This window comes from Nycticebus coucang, chromosome 16, assembly GCF_027406575.1.
Source record: "Nycticebus coucang isolate mNycCou1 chromosome 16, mNycCou1.pri, whole genome shotgun sequence".
Classification (NCBI taxonomy): domain Eukaryota; kingdom Metazoa; phylum Chordata; class Mammalia; order Primates; family Lorisidae; genus Nycticebus; species Nycticebus coucang.
Window position 1 is genome coordinate 10,643,837 of NC_069795.1, and position 19,704 is coordinate 10,663,540.

The 19,704-nt window shown below is 44.9% G+C and overlaps 1 protein-coding gene across 3 annotated transcripts in view; it reads left to right on the forward strand.

Annotated features, from left to right (window-relative positions):
* RUNX1 (RUNX family transcription factor 1) overlaps positions 1–19,704 on the forward strand; it is a 247,159-nt gene that overhangs the window by 184,978 nt on the left and 42,477 nt on the right. For 2 of the 3 annotated variants that reach the window (XM_053564974.1, XM_053564975.1), the window contains one exon: positions 17,835–18,026. The exons of the other annotated variant lie outside the window; for it this stretch is intronic. In XM_053564974.1, coding sequence (XP_053420949.1) covers positions 17,835–18,026 — 192 coding nt within the window. The remainder of the gene's footprint in view (positions 1–17,834; positions 18,027–19,704) is intronic. 3 annotated transcript variants of the gene reach the window in all.

Genomic DNA, 19,704 nt, shown 5'->3' on the forward strand with positions numbered 1-19,704 from the left:
AGGCAGTGGAAGCTTAATGTTTAGAAATAGAAGCCACAGCCTTCTCTTGGACGGTTCAAATGCGGACCTGCCTGAGGAAGAAGCGTAAACCAGGTGACCCCTGGTTATACCTTGTCCTTCTGGTATTTTGTCATGCATAAAAAAGGCTGGGGCTTGCCTCACTGCCAGCATTTCCTGTAGCGTTCAAAGAAACACCAAGGTGGTTGGGCTTCAGAAAACACGCAGTGGCTGCTCTGACTTTCAAGAATTGGCAGTCACAGGGGAAAAATACGTCTATGTGATTGTAATGGCCTGTCTGTGTATACAGTTTTCTCTGCCCCCGCTGTTTTATAACTTAGGAAAACAGTCGTTATGGGGAAGGGCCCTTTGAGCAGACAGAAGAGATTTGCTCCCAAGAGCCACCCATTTTTACATGCCAAAGGGGGGGGTCTAGGAAAAAATTAAGTAGCCGGAATAAGTGTAAGTAAAACTTTATAGCCCCAGGTAGATAGTCTCACTTTTAACAAGGGACATCTAGAAAAAAGTCAAATGCACACAGACTTCAGGGTGACTTGAGTAATGATGACTTTTCCGTTCACCCTTGAAGCGAGGGTGGGCCATCGCAGCTAATTTTAGTGTGCTGTTTTCTTCTTCTTTGAACGTCTTCATTCAAGGCGGGGCCTTCTTCTTATTGGTGGAACTCCGCCCACAGCCACTTTCCAACTTCGTGCTAAGGGAGGAAATGGCGTGGAATCAAGGCCAGGTGGTCTCAAATCTCTGGATGAATAAGACCTCCCACTATGGTGCTGTGAATACTGGACAATTCTGGCAAAATGGCCTAGACGTGGCCAGGTCAAACAGTTTTGAAAAATCTTCTTGTTTCATAAAATCAAAGGCGGTGAAAGTTAGACGGGACCTGAGAGAGCCTTCAGGATAATCACCTCAGAGATAAGGGAACGCAGGCCCAGGAAAGTGAAAGGATTTTCTAAGGTTTAAAAGAAATAGTTGGTGAAGAAGCCAGAAATAGGATGAGGAGTTGCTGATATCTAATGCCGTACTCTCGTCCGTCCACCGGCCTGTCCACCCACTGGTCATCTGTCCATATCATGCTATTCGTACAGTATCTAGTATAAGGTCTTTGACACGGCCCCGGAATCCTCATGATTAAAGTAAGGAACTGGCTTATATGTTTCCTCACTTTCACCCAGCTCTGAGATTTTCTAGAAGGCCTGGAGCTTTGACTCCAAGCTCACCTCATCCAACCTGCCTTTCAGGTAATTAAGTCAAGGACTAAGAATAACAAACTGTGCCCCACAGCCCACCTGCTGGTCCCGCCTATGGAACTACTTGACGTGTCCCTCTCCTGTTTCATGGTGGAGCTGGGGCATGAAGTATATGCCAAAGGGTGAAAAGAGCTTTTCCTCCCAGATGCTTATTTGCTATTCTCCAGGAACCGAGCTGCTCTTTAAAAAGTCAAAATTTGTTTTTCCCATATTCCACGAGACTCTTTTTTTATATCTTGGACCAATATAGAAATTATTAGTTGTTGAAAAATTAACTTTATTCTGGAGAAAGGGCACTTTCAGAAGATATTCTCTGCCTGCCATGGGTGCTTGCGAGCAGCATTGAGGGTTCTGTTCTCAGCAGGGAGAACACTCTGGAGCTTGTTCAGATAGTGTTGTCTCCTCCTTAAGCATGAAGGATATAGTGAAAAGATATTTTTAAAATAGGATATTTGAGAGTTGTTATATGTATTTTTTATCTTTCTGGGATCTTATGAGAAATCCCACTCTTAGCCTTTGCATCTGTAATTAGGTGACTCTGTGCTAATATTGAGATACCAAAGCTTATTCTCTACAGATGTTTCACTAAATAATTTAAATGGATGAATTGGCTCAGTGCCATGGAAGAAGATACTTTGCTAAGGCGAGGTTGAGGAAGATGAACAACTGGGACCCCAACTGACCCATCAGGGGTCCCCCATCCTGGTAGAGTGGATTGGGCAGATTTCTGTTACAACTGGAACATTGAGAAACCTAATTAAAAATCGAAAAGGTTAATAACAACAAATACTAGCCATTTCTGAGACAATGTCTGTCCTCGGGTTAAAGGAATTCTTCCCAGCAACTAAGTTCTACCTCAGCTTTGGAAATGTGGAATGCTTTGTGGGGCACCAGCCTTCTCGCTGACGAATCACTTTTATAGGAAGTTGTAGTTAAAATAGGTCTCTGGAATCAAGGGCCCAACTCTTCAGCTCTCAGATGCTTTTTGAAGTACTTTATTGAGAGTGAATATAATTTTCTTCTTTTTTTAAGGCTTTAAAGCCAATGAATATCATTTTCTTCTATTATCTTAAGTGTAGATAGCAAACCTATTTTACATGTAAATATGAGAAGTGGGATCTTTATATATGGAGAGGATGTCTCAAATGAATAAAATAAACTTCCTCGAAAAAAATCATATGTGAACCAGAACTTTATTGATGAACTCTCTTTACTGATAAACTTACGGTGATAAAGGACCTAAAAGTACTTAGAATAAGATTGTCCAGGAAAGTGTGGGATGAGTATAATACTTACGGATTAACTCTTAGTTCTTTTTTAAATGTTATTTTTCTGTTAATGATAAAAATACCTGATAATAACAATAGCTCACATTATATAGTGTTAGTTACTTGGCTAACATCATTCAAAGTGCTTCACACATGGTAATTTGTATAATCTTTGAAAGGACAAGGAAATGGAAGCAAAAAGAAATTGAATACCTTGCCCAAGGTCGCACAAGTGGTAAACCAGAGTTTAAAGCTAGCAGTCTAGACATTGGCACGCACAGAGGCCAATGTCTGGTTTTAAAAACGGTACTAACTGCTATTTGGGCTTTATTGTATTGTAATTCCTGTATTTTTGATCAGGAGAGTTTATCAATAAAGTTCTGATTCACATACAGTTTTCCTCAAGAAAGCAAAGTCTTGTCACTGTGGCATGTGGGATTTCTGTACTGACAGGAGGGAATCAGTGTTTTCCCCAGGCAGGGATGCGGGGAGTACACAGCCATGGCCATGCGGGTCCCTGTGCCAGCACATGGTTCTACATCTGTTACCAGGGCCTGCTTGGGGACCTGAACCAGGGGTGATGTTCCCTCCAGCGTTGGCTTTCAGGAAAGATGAGCGACCTCCCCAGGACAGCAGTCTGAGTCTGGTTCCCCATTAGCAAAGGTTTTTCTAGAGGGCCCGTGTGCACAGCATGCAGCCTGCAGGAGGGATGAAAATGTGTCACTCTTTGCCCCTGATTGGTTATCAAAAGGTCAGATGGTTTTATGGATCTGTGATCTCAGGATTGTAATTACCAATCTACAATCTCATTGTTCTCTGGGGATTGCTTTGAGCCGGCTCTTCTAGGTAATGAACTATGATCTACTTACTGCCCCTTTCCCTGGATTCTTTAAATATCAGATTTAGACTTTCATTCTTCCAGATCCACAAAGGGAAAAGGAAATAATTATTCCTTCCCTCCCACCCAGTAAAGAAGGAGCAAGGCCTCAGGTCGCAGAGGAAGGAAACACTCCACTTACTTCCCTTCCTGCTGGTTCTGAGAGGCATTTCAGGCTGAGCTGAAAGTTCTGGGGGAGCTTCCTCCAGGTACTTGAATTCCTTCTGTGCTAAGCCCCCAGCTACCTGGAGACTTGGCAAAGGCGGTTTTTAAAGTATTAATAATAATTATGACTAAATGTTTCCAAAGAATTTTAGAATCTCTTGCTATTTATAATTTTTACTAGTATCCAGAGGAAGAATTTTATAGGCATGAGGATTTCCCTGGCCCTTTCATTAAGTCTAAGGTTGGAAGGGCTACAAGGGCAAATGGAAACCTAAGATGACCATATAGGGACTGTCCCCCTACCCCAGAAGCAGCCGGCACCCAGCTGACACAACTTTGGGTGAGCTGGGAGGCCTGGGAATTTTTAGCAACTTTTTCTGTCTAATGCAGAAGCCACTGAGGTTTTTTAAGATGGCATTTATATTGTTGCAGATAAAACCACAAAAACCCCCTAAAATTATCTTTTTTGTAGGAGGCTAACACAGGAAACAGGGAGGAGAGAGAAACATGGCATGATATTTAACCCATCACTTTGAATTTCTCTTTTCATCTGGACCATTGCAAAACCATATTTGAATGCTCCTCTTTGAGGTTGAGTTCTAAATTAATACATCACAGTCCTTGTTAGGATTTCTTAAATGAGATGCTAAAAGAACAAACAGATCTTGTCTTCATTTAGGATTCAGTTTCTTAATCTTCAAACACATAAAAAAGATTTCTGGATCCTGAACTGGGGGCCTGGATTTTCACACTGGCGCCACCAGGCCAGTGGGTGTGAACCTGGGCAATTATCTTAAATACTTTAGTCCTCATTTTCCTCTTCTGTGGAACCAGGCAATGGGACGAGATAATCTCTAAATTAGTTCTCACTCAAAAGCGGTAACAGAATATTATCAGCAAAGCAGAGCCTTAGATTACCACAAAAAGGGCCCCTGGAGGCCAAGGCCTTCTTCAGGCCTCCTTCCCTGGTCAGTGCTGTCCTAAATCACCAGCCAAATCCATAGCACTCAGGTCACGCATTCGGTTTATTCCCACCCACCCCCGCCCCCTGCCCCCCCATCCCCCCAGCTGTAAATTTTTGAAACCGCTTTGTAAGTTGTTTTTGAAAATCTCTGGCTAGAGTTGGCCCTGCCATCAACAGGTGGTCAAGACAAGCGTTGAGATCCCCAGGTTGGCACTTGCTAACTGTGTGGTGCTAGTACCTGGGGGCTGGGTGGGGAGGAGGTGGCTGGTCTGGCTGACAACAGTGACAGTGGCTATCCTAATTGGGCTGGGAGGCTGAATGCAGTGGCCTCCGTAGAACCTTAGAACCAAGCCAGGCACACAACCCATGTTCGGAAGAGGTCAGCTATTATTCGCATTAGGTCTTGAAGTCTTTCTGGAAATGAGAAAACTCTAAATAAAAAAGATCTGTGACTCCTAAACTTAAAAATTCATGAAGTTGCCATAATGCTGCCTCTCTTTTTTTGACATTTAATTAAACATTTATATATTTTGATTCCTCCCCACCCCTGCAGTTTTTCTTTTGTATTTAGACCCAGTAAAATTTCTTTTCTGGCATATTTATGGGCCCTTAACCCCAGGCACTGTTCCTAAGTCCCTAATGGCTTTGCCCGCAAACGTTGCATTTTGTGAAAAATTCAAGAGGAAAAACATGTTGAGTAACGCGGCAAGTTGGTGCTTGGGATCTAATGTGTAGGGTTTTTTCAGTATATGCACAATAGGGCTACAGAAGAGTCAACTCCACTGCACCCTAGAAACGTGATGTGAAATATGGCCAGACCCCTGGGGTCGGGATTCTCACATTAGGCTCCCACTCCCCATCTCCGGAGAGTGCCCAGGATCTCGGGCCTCCACCAGGCTTTACAGGTGTAGAAACATGGTCAGCTACACTTTGAGTTTTCTGACCCCTCTGGTGTGTGCGGCCACTGGTTCAGCTGCCTCTGTTCTCTGGGACTTGATAAAGCCACTCCTGCTGGGGACATTTGGGTCCCATCGTATGGGTGCATCTCACCTAAGGATGGGTGCACCATAGCTGATGGATGGGGCTGGGCAGTCAGTGTCACAGCACAGCGTAACACATCTGCTTCCCTGCACGCAGCTGGACTTAGGGATTTTTGCATATCCTTTTCACTTTCCATTTTTCAGTTTGAAAAAGTCTCTTTGAGTTTTCCCAAATGCTCGGGTTTTTTCTTATAAGCCATGTAGCTAGGAAAGGTAATAGTAAGAATTTGATAAACTGGGTCTCTAAAAACTCCACCACCACCAAAATAATAAAAACACAAATGCTGGAAGTTTAGCTTCAGTAAGTGAAAGCTTTCCCTCCTCCCTAGATCTGGGTTCAAGTTCCTTTCAGCTCACTGCAATGTCTGTGTTCTCTGGTTCCTGCCAGTGTTCTTTCCCTTTAAAACCAATATTTTAAGAAAGTTTGCTTTTTTTTTTTGCTATGAAAGTATTAAAAGCTGACAAGACAGAAGGGGTAAATTAGGTGTAATCTCTCCCTGCCTGGAACAGCTGTATTATGAGACTTATCACAGGACACTGACAGGTGGTTGAATGTGAAATCTTTTTCATAGTATGACTTATGTGTGATATATTTTCACCAAATTCTACATGGTTCATTTATGCAGTATCACTGGGAAATTTTGCTATAGCCAAGCATCCTGGTGTACATCCATGGGTGAAAGAAAAGGTTAAAAAAATTCTTTTTACCCAAACCAAAGTACATTTCTGTCTGTCTTTTTTTAAAGTAACACAATAGAATTAATCTGTCAGCTCCCTAGATCTCTTTAAAGTAAGTTAAGGATAAAACATCAGTTTGGTACTTGCATGATTCACATATACTCAGGTTCCATTAAAGAAAGTATAGACTAAAACTCAGACTTATTGGAATATTTCTACATATTTTCATATACTGAAATGTGAAACATCTTGTTTGATCTTGTTTTTATTTTTGTTATCGTTCACTGTGGCTTGGAAGTCCTCTTCTGATTATTGAGATAAAGAATAACTTTTGAAATAAGTGAGTTCTTAAATATATAAATTTATAGCTCTTTTGGATTTGCTCTGGCTTTCTCCTTCTTTTCACTGACCTTTGAAGTGGTTTTCTGATATTTCTGATTCATTCGTTTTTAAGAGCTGAGAGAAGTGCTCAGAGTCCCACCCTCCACACCTCTCTGACGTTGCTCAGAGGGCACAGCCCAGACTCTCAGAGTGAACCAAGACGCTCAGGAAGTCTCTGCAGTGGGAGAAGAGTTTGGAGCGGGACCAACCCAGCTTCAAGTCTGTTCCTTGCTATTTGATTTCCCATCTGTAGAATGCGCTTTGTGGTCCCTACTTTGCAGGGGGACGTGAGCATTAAACAAAGTAGCCTGGTGGACAGGCTGGTTCTGTGGCTGATGGCCCAGGCTCCCCTCTCCTGCATGGTCAATTTGCCTTCCCAAGCTCATCCTCCTCAGATATAAAACCAGGAAGATGACCTCCCTGTGTGTTGGGGATTATTGTACAGAATAAAGCAACACGCATAAGGACAAAGCAGGGTGCCAGGCACAGGGGTGTTTCTTAAATATTATCTGCTCTTATTAACTCACACACCCTGGATAGGCAGGCCCCTCTGCCTTGTGCCAGAGCCCTTACCAGGAAAACCCACAGAAGTCTGCCCAAGTAGGTGCCAAATATTTGTCATTGCCAAGTTAGTTAAAAAAAAAAAAAAAAGGAAAACATCCTGGCAGATTGGGCCCCCAGGATGCAGCACAATAGGGGCTTTTTCTCCTCCCCCCCCCCCCCACATATTATTAACTACAAATCCTCAATCACTGGACTGGCTTCAGTAAATTTATTCCTCATTGAAGCATAACCTTGTTAACCATACTGCCCTACTTCCTTAAGGAAGAAGTGAATTTTTTATAAACAACTAGAAGTTTGATCAGAATCTATTGCTCCTAACTGAACAGTAAGCACCTGTGCTGTGGTGTGACTGGGAAGGCTCACAACATCTCCTGAGTCGTCATACGATGGGATAAATGCCCTTAATATGAGCTCTGTCTGCTGCATAAGATTGTTTTGGATGACTTGAGATAATATACACCAAAGTGCTTTTAAAACAGTCTTTCAATCAGATAATAGTAATATAATAGATATAGAATTAGGGAATTGAAGAAAACAATAGAAAAATCTATTATTGTTTCACATGTAATGTACAAAAAATATTAAGGTTCTTTAATAAAATAATTGCTTCCCTGAAGGTTGATTTTTTTACCTCACCATGCTTTTTAAGATTGGGGAGAGGAAAAGTATAAAGAAAAAAATGGACATTTAAATCAGCCCACACCACAAATCCACACTTTAGAAATTTTACCTTTTGTATTTGAATATCTTAATATTTTATTTGCCTACAACTATATACCCTTCAAAAATGTTGGAAACAGAAGCAAATAGTTAAGACTTGCATTTTGTTTGAATATATATTTTTCTTTTCTAAGACCAAATATTACAGTTGTTCTTTCCTAAAACTCTGTTATTCCATTTTCTTTCAATGAAAGCCCGAAACCTTGGGAAGAGGGGAGAAGCATGTAAGATCTGCTGAGTCCCTGTTCATTTTTCCCTTTGGGGCTCTTTATATATGCTGCTCGCCCGAGATTTCTGGATTCGATTTCAGGGAGGTGAAATATTACACCCCGAGTCTTAGTGCCAGTTTCCCAGGATGAGTCAAAACTGCAGCTGCTCAGAGGTGAGACTCTCTAGGCTCCTGAGGCCGGCTCACTGTCCTGTTCATTTGCTGACAAGCCACTAGGAACAGCTTCAGAGAATCTCTCATTTTATTCTTTGGGTGATTCAGCCAGTCTCAAAATAAACAGGTAGCGGAGTACAGAGAGAAAGAACTAGAAATCACTGAAATTTGAGTCTTGAGGTTTGGGCTGTTCTCGGGAGCTGTTCTATTGAACTCTAAAAGGAGTCCTGAGCCCTGAGCGAGACAGCGGCCCAGCTCAGTGGAAAGACCACTGGCCTGCCAGTGGAGCTTTAGGTCTGGACCTGCCTGGCTCTGGGAAGCTCAGCAATCATTTCTCCACTTAGACCCTCAGTTTCCTCTTCTGAAGGAGAGAGAAGGATTTAATGATTTTTAAGGTCTTTATCAGCTCCTAGAAGTATGATTTGATGTCTGTAGGAGCACTTGTGCTTTCCAAACATCATCTTCCATCCTTGAGAAAGAGAGCCCAAGGGCCACTGTGGCTGACAGCCAAACTGGGAGACTGGGAGGGTGGGTCGGGTCTCCTCGTACTCCAAGTTGGGGAAAGACATGAAAAAAGGTTCACTCCAGAGAAACATGCCCTAAGCAGGGGAATCATCCTAACTGGCTTTCCCAGGATTTTGGCAACATTTAAGAAAAAAAAAAAGCCATCTTTACAGCCACAAAACACGCAATTGTCCATGCCCCAACGTGGCCAGCTTCCCAAAGCTGGCCGGTCAGAGACCTTGGTGTTAATTCCTCGGGCAACTAAAAACTGATGGTGTGAGTTCTGTTGACTTAATTGTTGGAGTGTTTCTGGGTTTGCCTCCTCGCAGTATTATGGGCTGTTCTTCATTACCTGCCCTACCTATCTTCACAATCTAGCCGCAAACAGCTTTGGTTGACCACACCACTTCCCTATTGAAAGTTAATACTGTTTGACTCATTCTGTGTTACTAACCTGAAGCCAAAGAAAACAAGGCAGAGAATAACCGGCTTGTATGGAGGTTGGAAAGCTCTCGGAGGCCCTGCTTTTAAAATCCTATACAGTAGCTTTACTATATCTCTCTGCTGCAGCTGTAAAGAAAACGAAGGAAGCAGAAGTGGTTGAAAAAAAGAAAATTGGGGACAAGGGAGTGGGGCGGGTCCCCTCAGGCTGGGGAAAGAGTCAGCATAATCTACAGTTGTTTATGAAGACTCCCTCCCTCAACCCAGATCCTGCGGGACACACCAGGGTATTCACACAAAACAGGGACTGTTGGGGAGCTAAAAGGAGAGAAAAGTTCAGCACTTTCAAGGCGGTTCTCCTATTGTGTTGTAGCAAAGAGGAGTTGGGAGATGGTCCCACCAGGTCAGCCTGCCTGGTAGACAGAGCCCAGGTGGGCAGGCCAGGGAGAAAGTCTGCTGCATTCAAATCTGAAAAGTGCTGGGGAGGGAGAATGTTGCCAGGAAAGGATGGAGGCCTGGGACAGCCTTCTCTTCCTTCATTCCCTAACTGACTCAGATAAGGTCCAGGGTGAAGACAGGGCGGTGGGGGGGGGGGGGGCACCTGTGTCTTGGAATAAATAGACTTTTCCCTGGCAATGGCACCAGCCAGACAGGGGAACCTACATTCTGGTCACCATGCTGTGGCTCTTTGGGCATCCAGGTGAACAGCTGCTTACCCACTCAGTAACTGGTAGAAGAGGCCCCCTCCCCACAGATGCCCCTTCCCAGCTGCTGGCTGCTTCTACGGCATGTGGACAGCAGTGGATAAAAATTAGCCGATGCTTGAGTGACATTGTCATCTCCCAAACAACCCGAGAGCATTTCCTCTGATGGGATGAGGGAGAGCCAAGGGCCTGTTACAGACAACAGGGAGTTACTACTGGCGTTCTCACTGGTGAGTGCTCAGGAGCTGGGTGTGACAGCCTGCTCAGCCATCTGTTCTGGAACTTCAGCTGGCATTTATGACAGGAGTGAGTGCTCAGAACCAGAGGCTAATCCCCTGCTTCTGGGAAGGCCCTGGGATCCAGTAGGCATTGCCTTTAGAAGAAGGAGAGCATCTAACCCTTGGGTGGAGGGACAGAGGGTAGGGTCATCCCACACACTTCAAGGCAAGCATCCGGCGGATGTCTGGTGCAGGAAGGGGTGCCCGTTCACTCACTCATGCCCTCCTTCCTTTGTCCATCAGCATATACTGGGGCATCACCCAACCTTGGAAGGGCCTGCAGTTGCCTCTGTCCTGTCTGAGCATGCTCGGTGTCTCTGCTGGTCATGGCCCCACAAGCACTCACCCTCCAGCTGTTCTCCCCTTAGGGTCTGTCTGCCTATGGGAGCCACTCTGACCAACAGACCCAGCAGACCCTGGCAGTTATCACTCTTGGGTTACTTTTTAGTCATAGTCTGACCAGAGGGTTTCCTTGGCACAATGCCTTACCCGGGGAGAGTGGGGAATGCTTGGGATTACAGGCTGGTCCAGGAGAAGGAATCTTGAACTTGTGAGCTTTCTTCACCCCTGTTAAGAGGCTGTCTCCACAACCCCCAGAGAGGGCTGCTCTGATCAAGAGCAAAAGCCACCAGGCAGTTCCCCACCATGAGCTGCAGTTGTCTTCTCAGTCACCAGAGACGGACGGAGACCAGTGACAACTCCTCTGCTGTTAGGGAGGCTCAGGGAGGTCTCCATGAGCTCCTGGGAGTGGCTAAAACCTCCACCACTTGGGACTATCAGCTTTGAGCCTAATTAGGGAATGGAGTTCTGTTTTTATTTTTGCCCTGTGAGTCTTGGGGGCACTGGGCAGAGGGAGGGGACCCTGTGTGGGCCTTGGCCCCTGAAGCTGTGTGAGTCGTTGCTCTTTTTTGAATTCCTTACTTTATTGTTGCTCTCTGCACCTGGCCTTCTATGCTTAGTGCGTGTCCTCAGTGCAGTCGGGGACACCATGTGTGTATGAGTGTAGGTGTGTATGTGCGGTGTATTTCTGTGTGTGTGTGTGTGTGTGTGTGAAGGGGCTCACTACAAAGAAAGAACAGAAGCTGGCTCCTATTCACTTACGTTGGGGTTCTGTGCTTAACTAAGCAAGAGAGCCTTTATCCTTTTATTTTTTAGTATGATAAAAAGAAAAGTAGAGAAGATGAGTTTTGCTGGCTGATTTATGGAGACACTTCTCCATGAAACTTCATGTGCTCAGTGACAGTACTCCTCAGCACGTAGATTTTCTACACTTAGCCTGCAGCTGAAAACTGTAGTTCCAATTCCTTTGCCCCAATGAATTCTGCTTTCCCAGACCCAGTGGAAGACACTCAGACAGCACCAAGCACAAAGGCCTTCATAATTTATCCGTTCAGTTGGTCAGTCATTCGAGCAACGTTTAGTGATCCTCCTATGTGCCAGGAGTTCTTAGAGACTTGCAGGAAAAATACAAAATCACTGTCCTCATAGCTTGTATGGCCCAGTGGGCACAGGCAGTCCATAAGTGACATTTATATACGGTGTGCAGAAAACCAATACCCAAGTGCTAGGGATTGGCTGCATAGAGAAGTTTGCAACTTCCAACAGAGTCTCTGAGAATTCTTCAGGGAGAAGATGACATTTGAGCAAATACTGGAAGGGTGGGAGGGATCAGGTCCACAGGAATCTGAGGAAGAGTGTTCTGGGCAGAGGAAAAGGCAAGTGCAAAGGCCCCGGGGCAGTGATCCAGGAGCAACAGCAAGATGGCCAGTGTGGTGGAGGAAAGAGGGAAGTTGAGGCTGTCTGCCTTCTCGTTTCAAGTTGGATCACTCCATCAAGAACTGGTTGAGTAAATAATCGCAGCAGGTGTAAGTGCTATGAATGTTTGTAGAGCCCCTGGGAATAATCTGTCTTAGTCCTTTAATGCCAGGCTTCCAGACAAAGAGGCTAAAGTAACGAAGAGACTTGCTCTTGTCCACAGCAAAGTTTGGTGCACAGATTTAAAATGGAGAATTCTTCATGCCCAGACTGGCAGTCAACGCTTCTCTGGTGCCATGTTGTTTCTCCAGGGGGGACAAGGATTGTGGCATCCAAGTTAACAGTCTGTTCCCAGGGCCACGCAGAGGTCTTATTCCCCCAAAGTCCTTCCACAGATGACAGAACAGAAGTTGCATCTACTTGATTTGAAAAAGAAGGCCATAAGTCGGAGCCCACGGGCACTTAATCTAACCACAGTTCAGGCATATTTAGTGTCGTTATAGCTCCCAGCACACAGCAGACTGAAGGCAGGGGGGAGAAGGGAAGTAGTGATGCACTGTGAAAATTCCAGAACTGGGAGGAGGATGCTGTCTTGCTTGTACCCGCATTCTTGGTGTGCTCCCTGCACCAGAGGCAGAACATCCCCTGGGACCTGATTGGAAACCCAAAATCTTGGGCCCACATCCCAGCCCTCCCAAGCTGGAAATTCTGCATGGTTGCAGGACCTGCATCAGTGATGAGACACAGCCTCCTGTAACAGCATGGCTCCAGCTCTCACCTAATTTGTGAATAGAAATGAAATTATAAAGGCAAAGAGTGCAAAAGTTAGTGTTCTAATACGCCCATGGTTGAAAACTGTGTGACACTGTGTGCCTCTCTTCTCTGTTCACTTTGGGTTCACAGAATTTATATTTGTGTGTGTCCGTGGGTGCTGAGAGCAAGTGTGTTTTCAGGCCTGCCTTCTTCCTTGGGCTGGTTGTGTGAGACTGGGTAAGTGAGGCAACCACCCTGATCCTCACTTCCCACACATCAGTTAAAAACTAAGGCTGATTTCTCTGGCCCTTCTCCAGTTCTGATGTGCTCCAACCTTGTTATTCTCTTAGCTTAAGGATATGAGAAGAAATTGGGGTGGGGAGTGGAGTGAAGCTACCTGTATTTACATTGGATAACATATAAGCATGCATATATAATATGCTTTATAATATTTAATGTATCAATATATATTATATATTCATATTACATTTATTTTATGTGCATGATATGTAAACTATATGTAATATTAAATGTATTTTCCAACATTAATTAGCCAGCAGATGATTAGGTGTGCAGATAAGGTTTATTTCAACATCTGCAAGGGGCTTCAGGAAAGAAAGGCTCACCTTCCTTTTGTTATTATCACTTTAAATCCTAATGACCCTCGAACCTAGAGATTAGACTTTTACACCAGGAAAAGGGAGCTGTTCTCTACACATGTAGAGAACATGTTTTTTCCATAGTCATAAACAGTAGCAAATCAAAAAAGGAAAAACCCATGCTTTTATATCCAGATCCAAGTAGTTAGTGTCAGGTTGACTGGCAAACATCTTCTGAAATACATACATCCTTTTAAAAGTGAACATGTGAAATTCATATGTTGTTTCAGAAGAACTGCAGCTTTATAATGTATGCACACAGAGCTGTATATCTTCTTGGTATTAACATTTTGCATAGATTTCTCTCTGGGGCTCACATGGCAATGCTTTGGGCATACACCTTCCTAATTTTTCGGAGACTCTACCAAGAAAACTAATCAACCCATATCAGAAACATGGAATAACAATGTTGTTGACTTCCAGAAAATTCCTTATTCTCCCTAGCCAAAGTTTTCCCAAACAAGCTGGCAATTGAACATTATTTCTCATCATATACTGTATTTCAGTTGCTTGCAGCCACAGACCACAACAGTACCTTGGAAAAGGCATTTGGTCAATGGATACCTGCTCAGTCTAATTTTTACAGCAGAAAAATGAAAGCTGGCCTCATTATCCATCACAAAAAGTTGCAACATTTGGGGATACCCTAAGGGAAAGCCATCTCAGAAAGCAACAAATATATCTTTGAAATGAAGTAATATTTGACAAATGGCATATTTCCCCTTTTTTTTTAATTGTTATGACTCTGCATATGTGTATAATAAAATTCCAAAAAAATGAGAATGGTAATAGAAGAATTCAGGATCCTTTTCAATTCTGCATAAGATTCACTAAGCTATCCCAGTATGAAGTCTTACATTCACAATGTAATTCATGCTGGAAAGGCCAGGCTGCCAACACGTAGATATTCTGGGCCGCATGGTAATTCTACCAGAAGGCTTGAATCAGGGTTGAATTCCCTACTGAGGAAACCCTCCAAAGGCCAGTTCTCAGTAAGAAAGAAGAAAAGTGAATTTGATAGTGGACATTTTCCATGCTCCTCTATTTAAAATCCAGGGGCAAATGGACATTTTAATTGAACACAGATACAGGAAACTGGAGACATATAAAGCACTCATTTTCCCCAGCCTGAAAGTTTATATCAGAAGTTCCTATGTATTTCATGCAAAATATTGCTATTTGGCACATGAGATCTGATGGTTTCAGAAAAGAAGAATGAAGTGTTCCTTTGATTTAGCTTATAAGTGCATCTTAACCACACCTTGAGGATGATAATGCTTCTCACTTCCCCCGTGCCTTGGTGTTATGACTCTCTAGCACCACTGTCAGGACCGGGCCAAGACCCCTACAAAGGCAGCAACCGTCCTGCTTACCCCCAGGACACATGTGGGGAGAGTGTGAATGAACTCTTCCCAATCCTCTGACATTAAACTCAACCCTGAGACTCTCAAGGCTTCAGAAACAGCTTAGAGTGAAGAACTGTTTTCTCTGTGGATTATGCCCAAACATTCCTACTAAAGCAGAGAGTCATCAGTTATCTCTGTGAATGACTATGATTTTGGCAAGTGTCAGCTGGTATAGAAATGGCTCACATGTTAAAACTTTTTTTTAAACATAGGGTAATGAGGGGGAGAGGAGACTAATACAAAAAATAAAAATCTCACATGTGCCTGGCCACAAGAGCAGCTTATCTGAAATGACTTATTCCTGCTGTTTCTCAGTGGCACACATCCCCACATTTGGTGGCCAAGAAAGACACAACTGAACACAGCCTTTCTTGACAGGCTGGCCGTAGACTCCCCTGTGCCCAATGCCATGTATTCAGGATGACCTTGTACATATCATTTCCCTGGATCACTCACTGTTCTTGACACAGTGTTTTCCAAAAATGCCACTGGATGCCCAAGGAATGTGAAATTTTGAAATGGGTACAAAACTTGCTGGGAGCCTCTGTGACTGGCATTCTTTCTGAGGCAGTAGAACTCTCTGGAACCATTTCTCCTGCCTTCTTCTTCCCTTGACGCCTAATCCGGCATTAGGCCAGGGTAAGCATTCAGAGGCCTGACTTCTTATGCTTTGAATGGTTTTTGAGATGGAATTGGGCTTTATTTTTTTTCTGCAAGAAAACTTGAAGTTGTTCAGTTTGATCATCGGGAAGCCAAGGATCTATCACAAAGATGGGAGGAGGGAGGAGTGAAGGAAAGCTCCATCCAGACACCGAATTGCACCTCGACTGACCCACAGATTGTTCTAGAAAAAAGACATGTTTGTACTTGTGAGGGAAAGGGATGATGGGGATTGCTTGGGAATCTGGCCCCACAGCCTTTCATCCACAAAGCTGGTGCTTAAAATACTGTGCCCATAAGAGGCCTCCCACATGTGTGCAGAGCCTGCGTGACTCGGGGTGTTTGCGCTCGAGTCGAGTGTTGGGACTGGAGCTCTGAATCAGAGTCCAGATTTGCCTTGGTGACACATGAAAAGAGAGAGCGTTGCATTTGAACTACACAAATATTATGCTTAAGTATTTTTCCTCATTTTGGAGCCAAACAGGTCTTGTTAATGATAAAATCACTGCAATATAGTGGGCCCTTTTTCTGGTCTGGAATTTGAGACAGTGTTAACTGTGCCAAGGGGCCGGGCAGCAGGAAGAAACAGCAGGCCGTGAGATGTGGAGCCATAACACCAGTCAGATGATTTAACTTTACAATCACAGCCAGTGGGAGCCAGGCTAAAACGTACTTCTTGAGGCCCACTCCCACCCACAGCTGGCCAGAGAGAAATCGAGGGATCCTCTTTCTAGTTGCAGGATCAGACTAGGGCATGTGAAAGAACACTTTGTGGGGGCAACAAGCAGGCTGCTTCTCTAAGCTGGCTTTGAGGCTACTTGCCAATGTGAGGGGGGTTCTGTGCCTTCGGTCAGGGTCTCTGTTCAAATTTCAAGGGCAAGGAAGCAGCAGGCAGCCATACTGTTGAAAGGATGAAATGAATGGCCCAGGTTTGCTACAGGGGCATCCCTATCTTGAAGCCTCAGCTCTGTTCTAAAGACACTTTGGGTTGGGTAAAGTGGGTCATGCCTATAATCCCAACACTTTATGGGAAGCTGAGGTTGGAGGATCACTTGAGCTTAGGTGTTCAAGACCAGCCTGGGCAACACAGTGAGATCTCACAGCCACAAAAAATAAGAAAACTTATCTGGGTGTGGTAGTGCATGCCTGTAGTCCCAGCTACTTCAGAGGCTGAGGTAGGAGGATCATTTGAAACCTACAGTGAGCTGTGTGATCACACCACTGAACTCCAGCCATGTGACAGAGTGCGATCCCATGTCTTTTTTTTTTTTTTTTTTTTTTTTTGCAGTTTTTGGCTGGGACTGGGTTTGAACCCACCACCTCCGGTATATGGGGCCAGTGCCCTACTTCTTTGAGCCACAGGCGCCACCCAAGATCCCAAGCCTTAAACAAAAAAAAAAAAAAAAGAGAGAGAGAGACACTCAGACATGGGATTAAGGGGGAAACTGCAGGTCCACAGCCCATGGGAGTGGCCCTCTGTTACCTGATCCTTGGAGACAGTGTTTCAGTGAGGAGCAGAGTGAGGAAGGATGCTTATTCCTACATGGACCCTGAAGGTCCCGCCTTCTCTTCCTGACTCCTGAAACCCCGGGGAAGTTCACCCAGTTGGCTGGCAGCTCCCTTTGGGCTCCGGAGCATGGGTCCAGCCTGCTGGGAATATTGGACAAGGCCCAGGCTGTGCCTTCCGGTCAACTCCCCCATATACCTGAGGAGCTAGCTTCAGGGAAGAAAAAGTGCTCAAGAGAAGCCTGTGAGGAGAGGGAGAGGGTGAGGGGCTGAGGGTGCCCTTCATTACCAGGAAACGCGGCCTCCCAGGGCTGTGGGTTTATAGCCACACCTTGCTTCCTGTCAGAGGTGCAGGCTGCTAAGCTCCAGGGCCCACTTTGCTGTGTCTAAAACCTGCTGGTGGATGGCTTTGCAAGAAGGAGAGGCCAGATTAGGATTGAGAGGAATCCTCACTAGGATTCCCCTTTCCTGACTGCAACAGTTTAGCCCACAGAATGTGGCCAAGTGCCCACAGTTAATACACCTCTTTGCCTCCTACCATCACCACTGCCACTAGGGCCCACATCCCGCTGCATTCTGCCCAGTGGAGGTGGGTGCAGAGGTTTGGGGTGGGTGCCAGGGCCCAGACTAGGGGAGCACCCAGTGGCCAGTGTGGCAAAGAAAGCTCCAGTTGGCTGAGGGACAGTTCCCACATTCCCACTGGCAGCCAGCCCAGTGGGGAACTCTCTAGAGAGTCCACATTGGGGGTGAGGGGAGAGGGATGGGCATAGACAAGGAAACCCACAATTTTAGAAAACCCACAATACATTTTCTGATCTCTTCCCTCCCTCCCTCCCTGCCCCCTCCCCTCCCCACTCCCCACAATAGGACATCGGCAGAAACTAGATGATCAGACCAAGCCTGGGAGCTTGTCCTTTTCTGAGCGGCTCAGTGAACTGGAGCAGCTGCGGCGCACAGCCATGAGGGCCAGCCCACACCACCCAGCCCCCACGCCCAACCCTCGCGCCTCCCTGAGCCACTCCACTGCCTTTAACCCTCAGCCTCAGAGTCAGATGCAGGGTAAGTACTGGACGGAGCCCCTTCCCACCTCACCCTCACTTGGGCCACCACTCCAGCCAGGCCCCACCTGCAGAGCCCACCCAGACCAACTGTGGTCTCCCCTTGATGCTCAGAGAGGTGCTCAGACCAACAACGGCACCTGGAAGCTTGCTAGAATGCAGTATCAGGGGCCACCATCTGCACTGTAACAAGATCCTGGGATCTGGATACCCACATACGGATAGATCTCTCCCCTGTATTTTAAGAGTTAGCTTTAGCTTTGCTATGCTGTTTCTTTACCTACCTATCAGGCGTGAAGGCACGCGCACACACAAGCACACACACGTGCGTGCCAAGCAATGTGCAAGTGGGGCTATTTTCAAGGTCTTGTCTCCAGATTATTTATGGGTTTTGTATCTAATATGTTTTTTAAAAGAGTATAAAGAAATGGTAGAAACGAATGGATACCGTCACATCAAGGGTATTATTTGCAAATCAATAAAGAATACAAGTCCCCTCCCCCATCCCCATGGGGCTAGCTGGCAATTGCAAAAACACTAAAATACAATAATTGCCTAAGACCCACTGAGCCAAACTAGATAATACAAAAAGTTCATTTACACTGTAGAAGCGCTGACGTCAATGACTGTTTGCTCTGAGATACCATTTCAAATATCCAAAATGCAGTCTTTCCTCCGTGCCATGCGGAACACAGCTGTATGTGATATGGTCACAGTGATATTCCTTGTTAAACTCAAAGGAAAAGATAATCAAAACATCTGGAGAAAAGGGCAGGTGGCCAGCAACGGATATAGACCCTCTTTGCCCCACGTGATCAACACAAATTAGCTTCTCCCGGCGTTTTCTGTATGTAAATTGCATTGCGGGATGTATAACTATTATCTTTCTCCCGAGTTTCTGGCCAATAGCTAGCTCTCTTTGGGGGTTAACAACATGTGGGGCTCTCAAAAGGCATTTCTACCAGTCTTCCACAGAGCATGGCATCCCATGCCGTTAACTTTCCCAGTTGTATTTCTGGGGGTGGTTCTTTTATTTGAGTGGAAAATTCCCAAAGAAATCTTCCCATAGATACTATGCACACAGCTGTTAATTGGCCTATGTGTAGAGTAGCCCTTGTGTAAACAAACAGAAACCTAAGGCTTGAGGTTGGTGGGGGGGGGGCAGCGCCTCTCATCTGCAGTGTTATCTTAGGTACATTTAGGAAGTGAAATCATTGGTTTCCTGTTGCTTAATAATCATTAGTAATCAAAATATACACATGGATTTTTGAAAATTCTAAAATCCAAGTGTATCTGGTAAATTAGGTGAAATGGTATAATAAGGGCAAGAGAAGGGCTTGAAGTGAAACGATACTTTTCTTCCAAAGAGCGTAAAGGAGATTCTTTCATCTTGTGTTTTAGGCCATTTAAATTAATTCATGTCATCTTTAGGACTCCCTGTGTAAGCTCAGAGGCAAGGCATGTTTTCTTCTTCTCTCATTACTTAACTGATCATTTATACTACTAAGCTAATGAAGGTGTTTGCCTTCTTTTACTGGTACTAGCATCCGTACCACTGGCTCTAGAATCTGCCCCATTCTAGTGTGAGCATTTTTAAAGGCAATGGAGCGTTCACATAGGGGCAAATTGAAATTGTCACCACTGAGTCTGCTGTGTTTCAGAAGGTTTTGGCGAAGAGT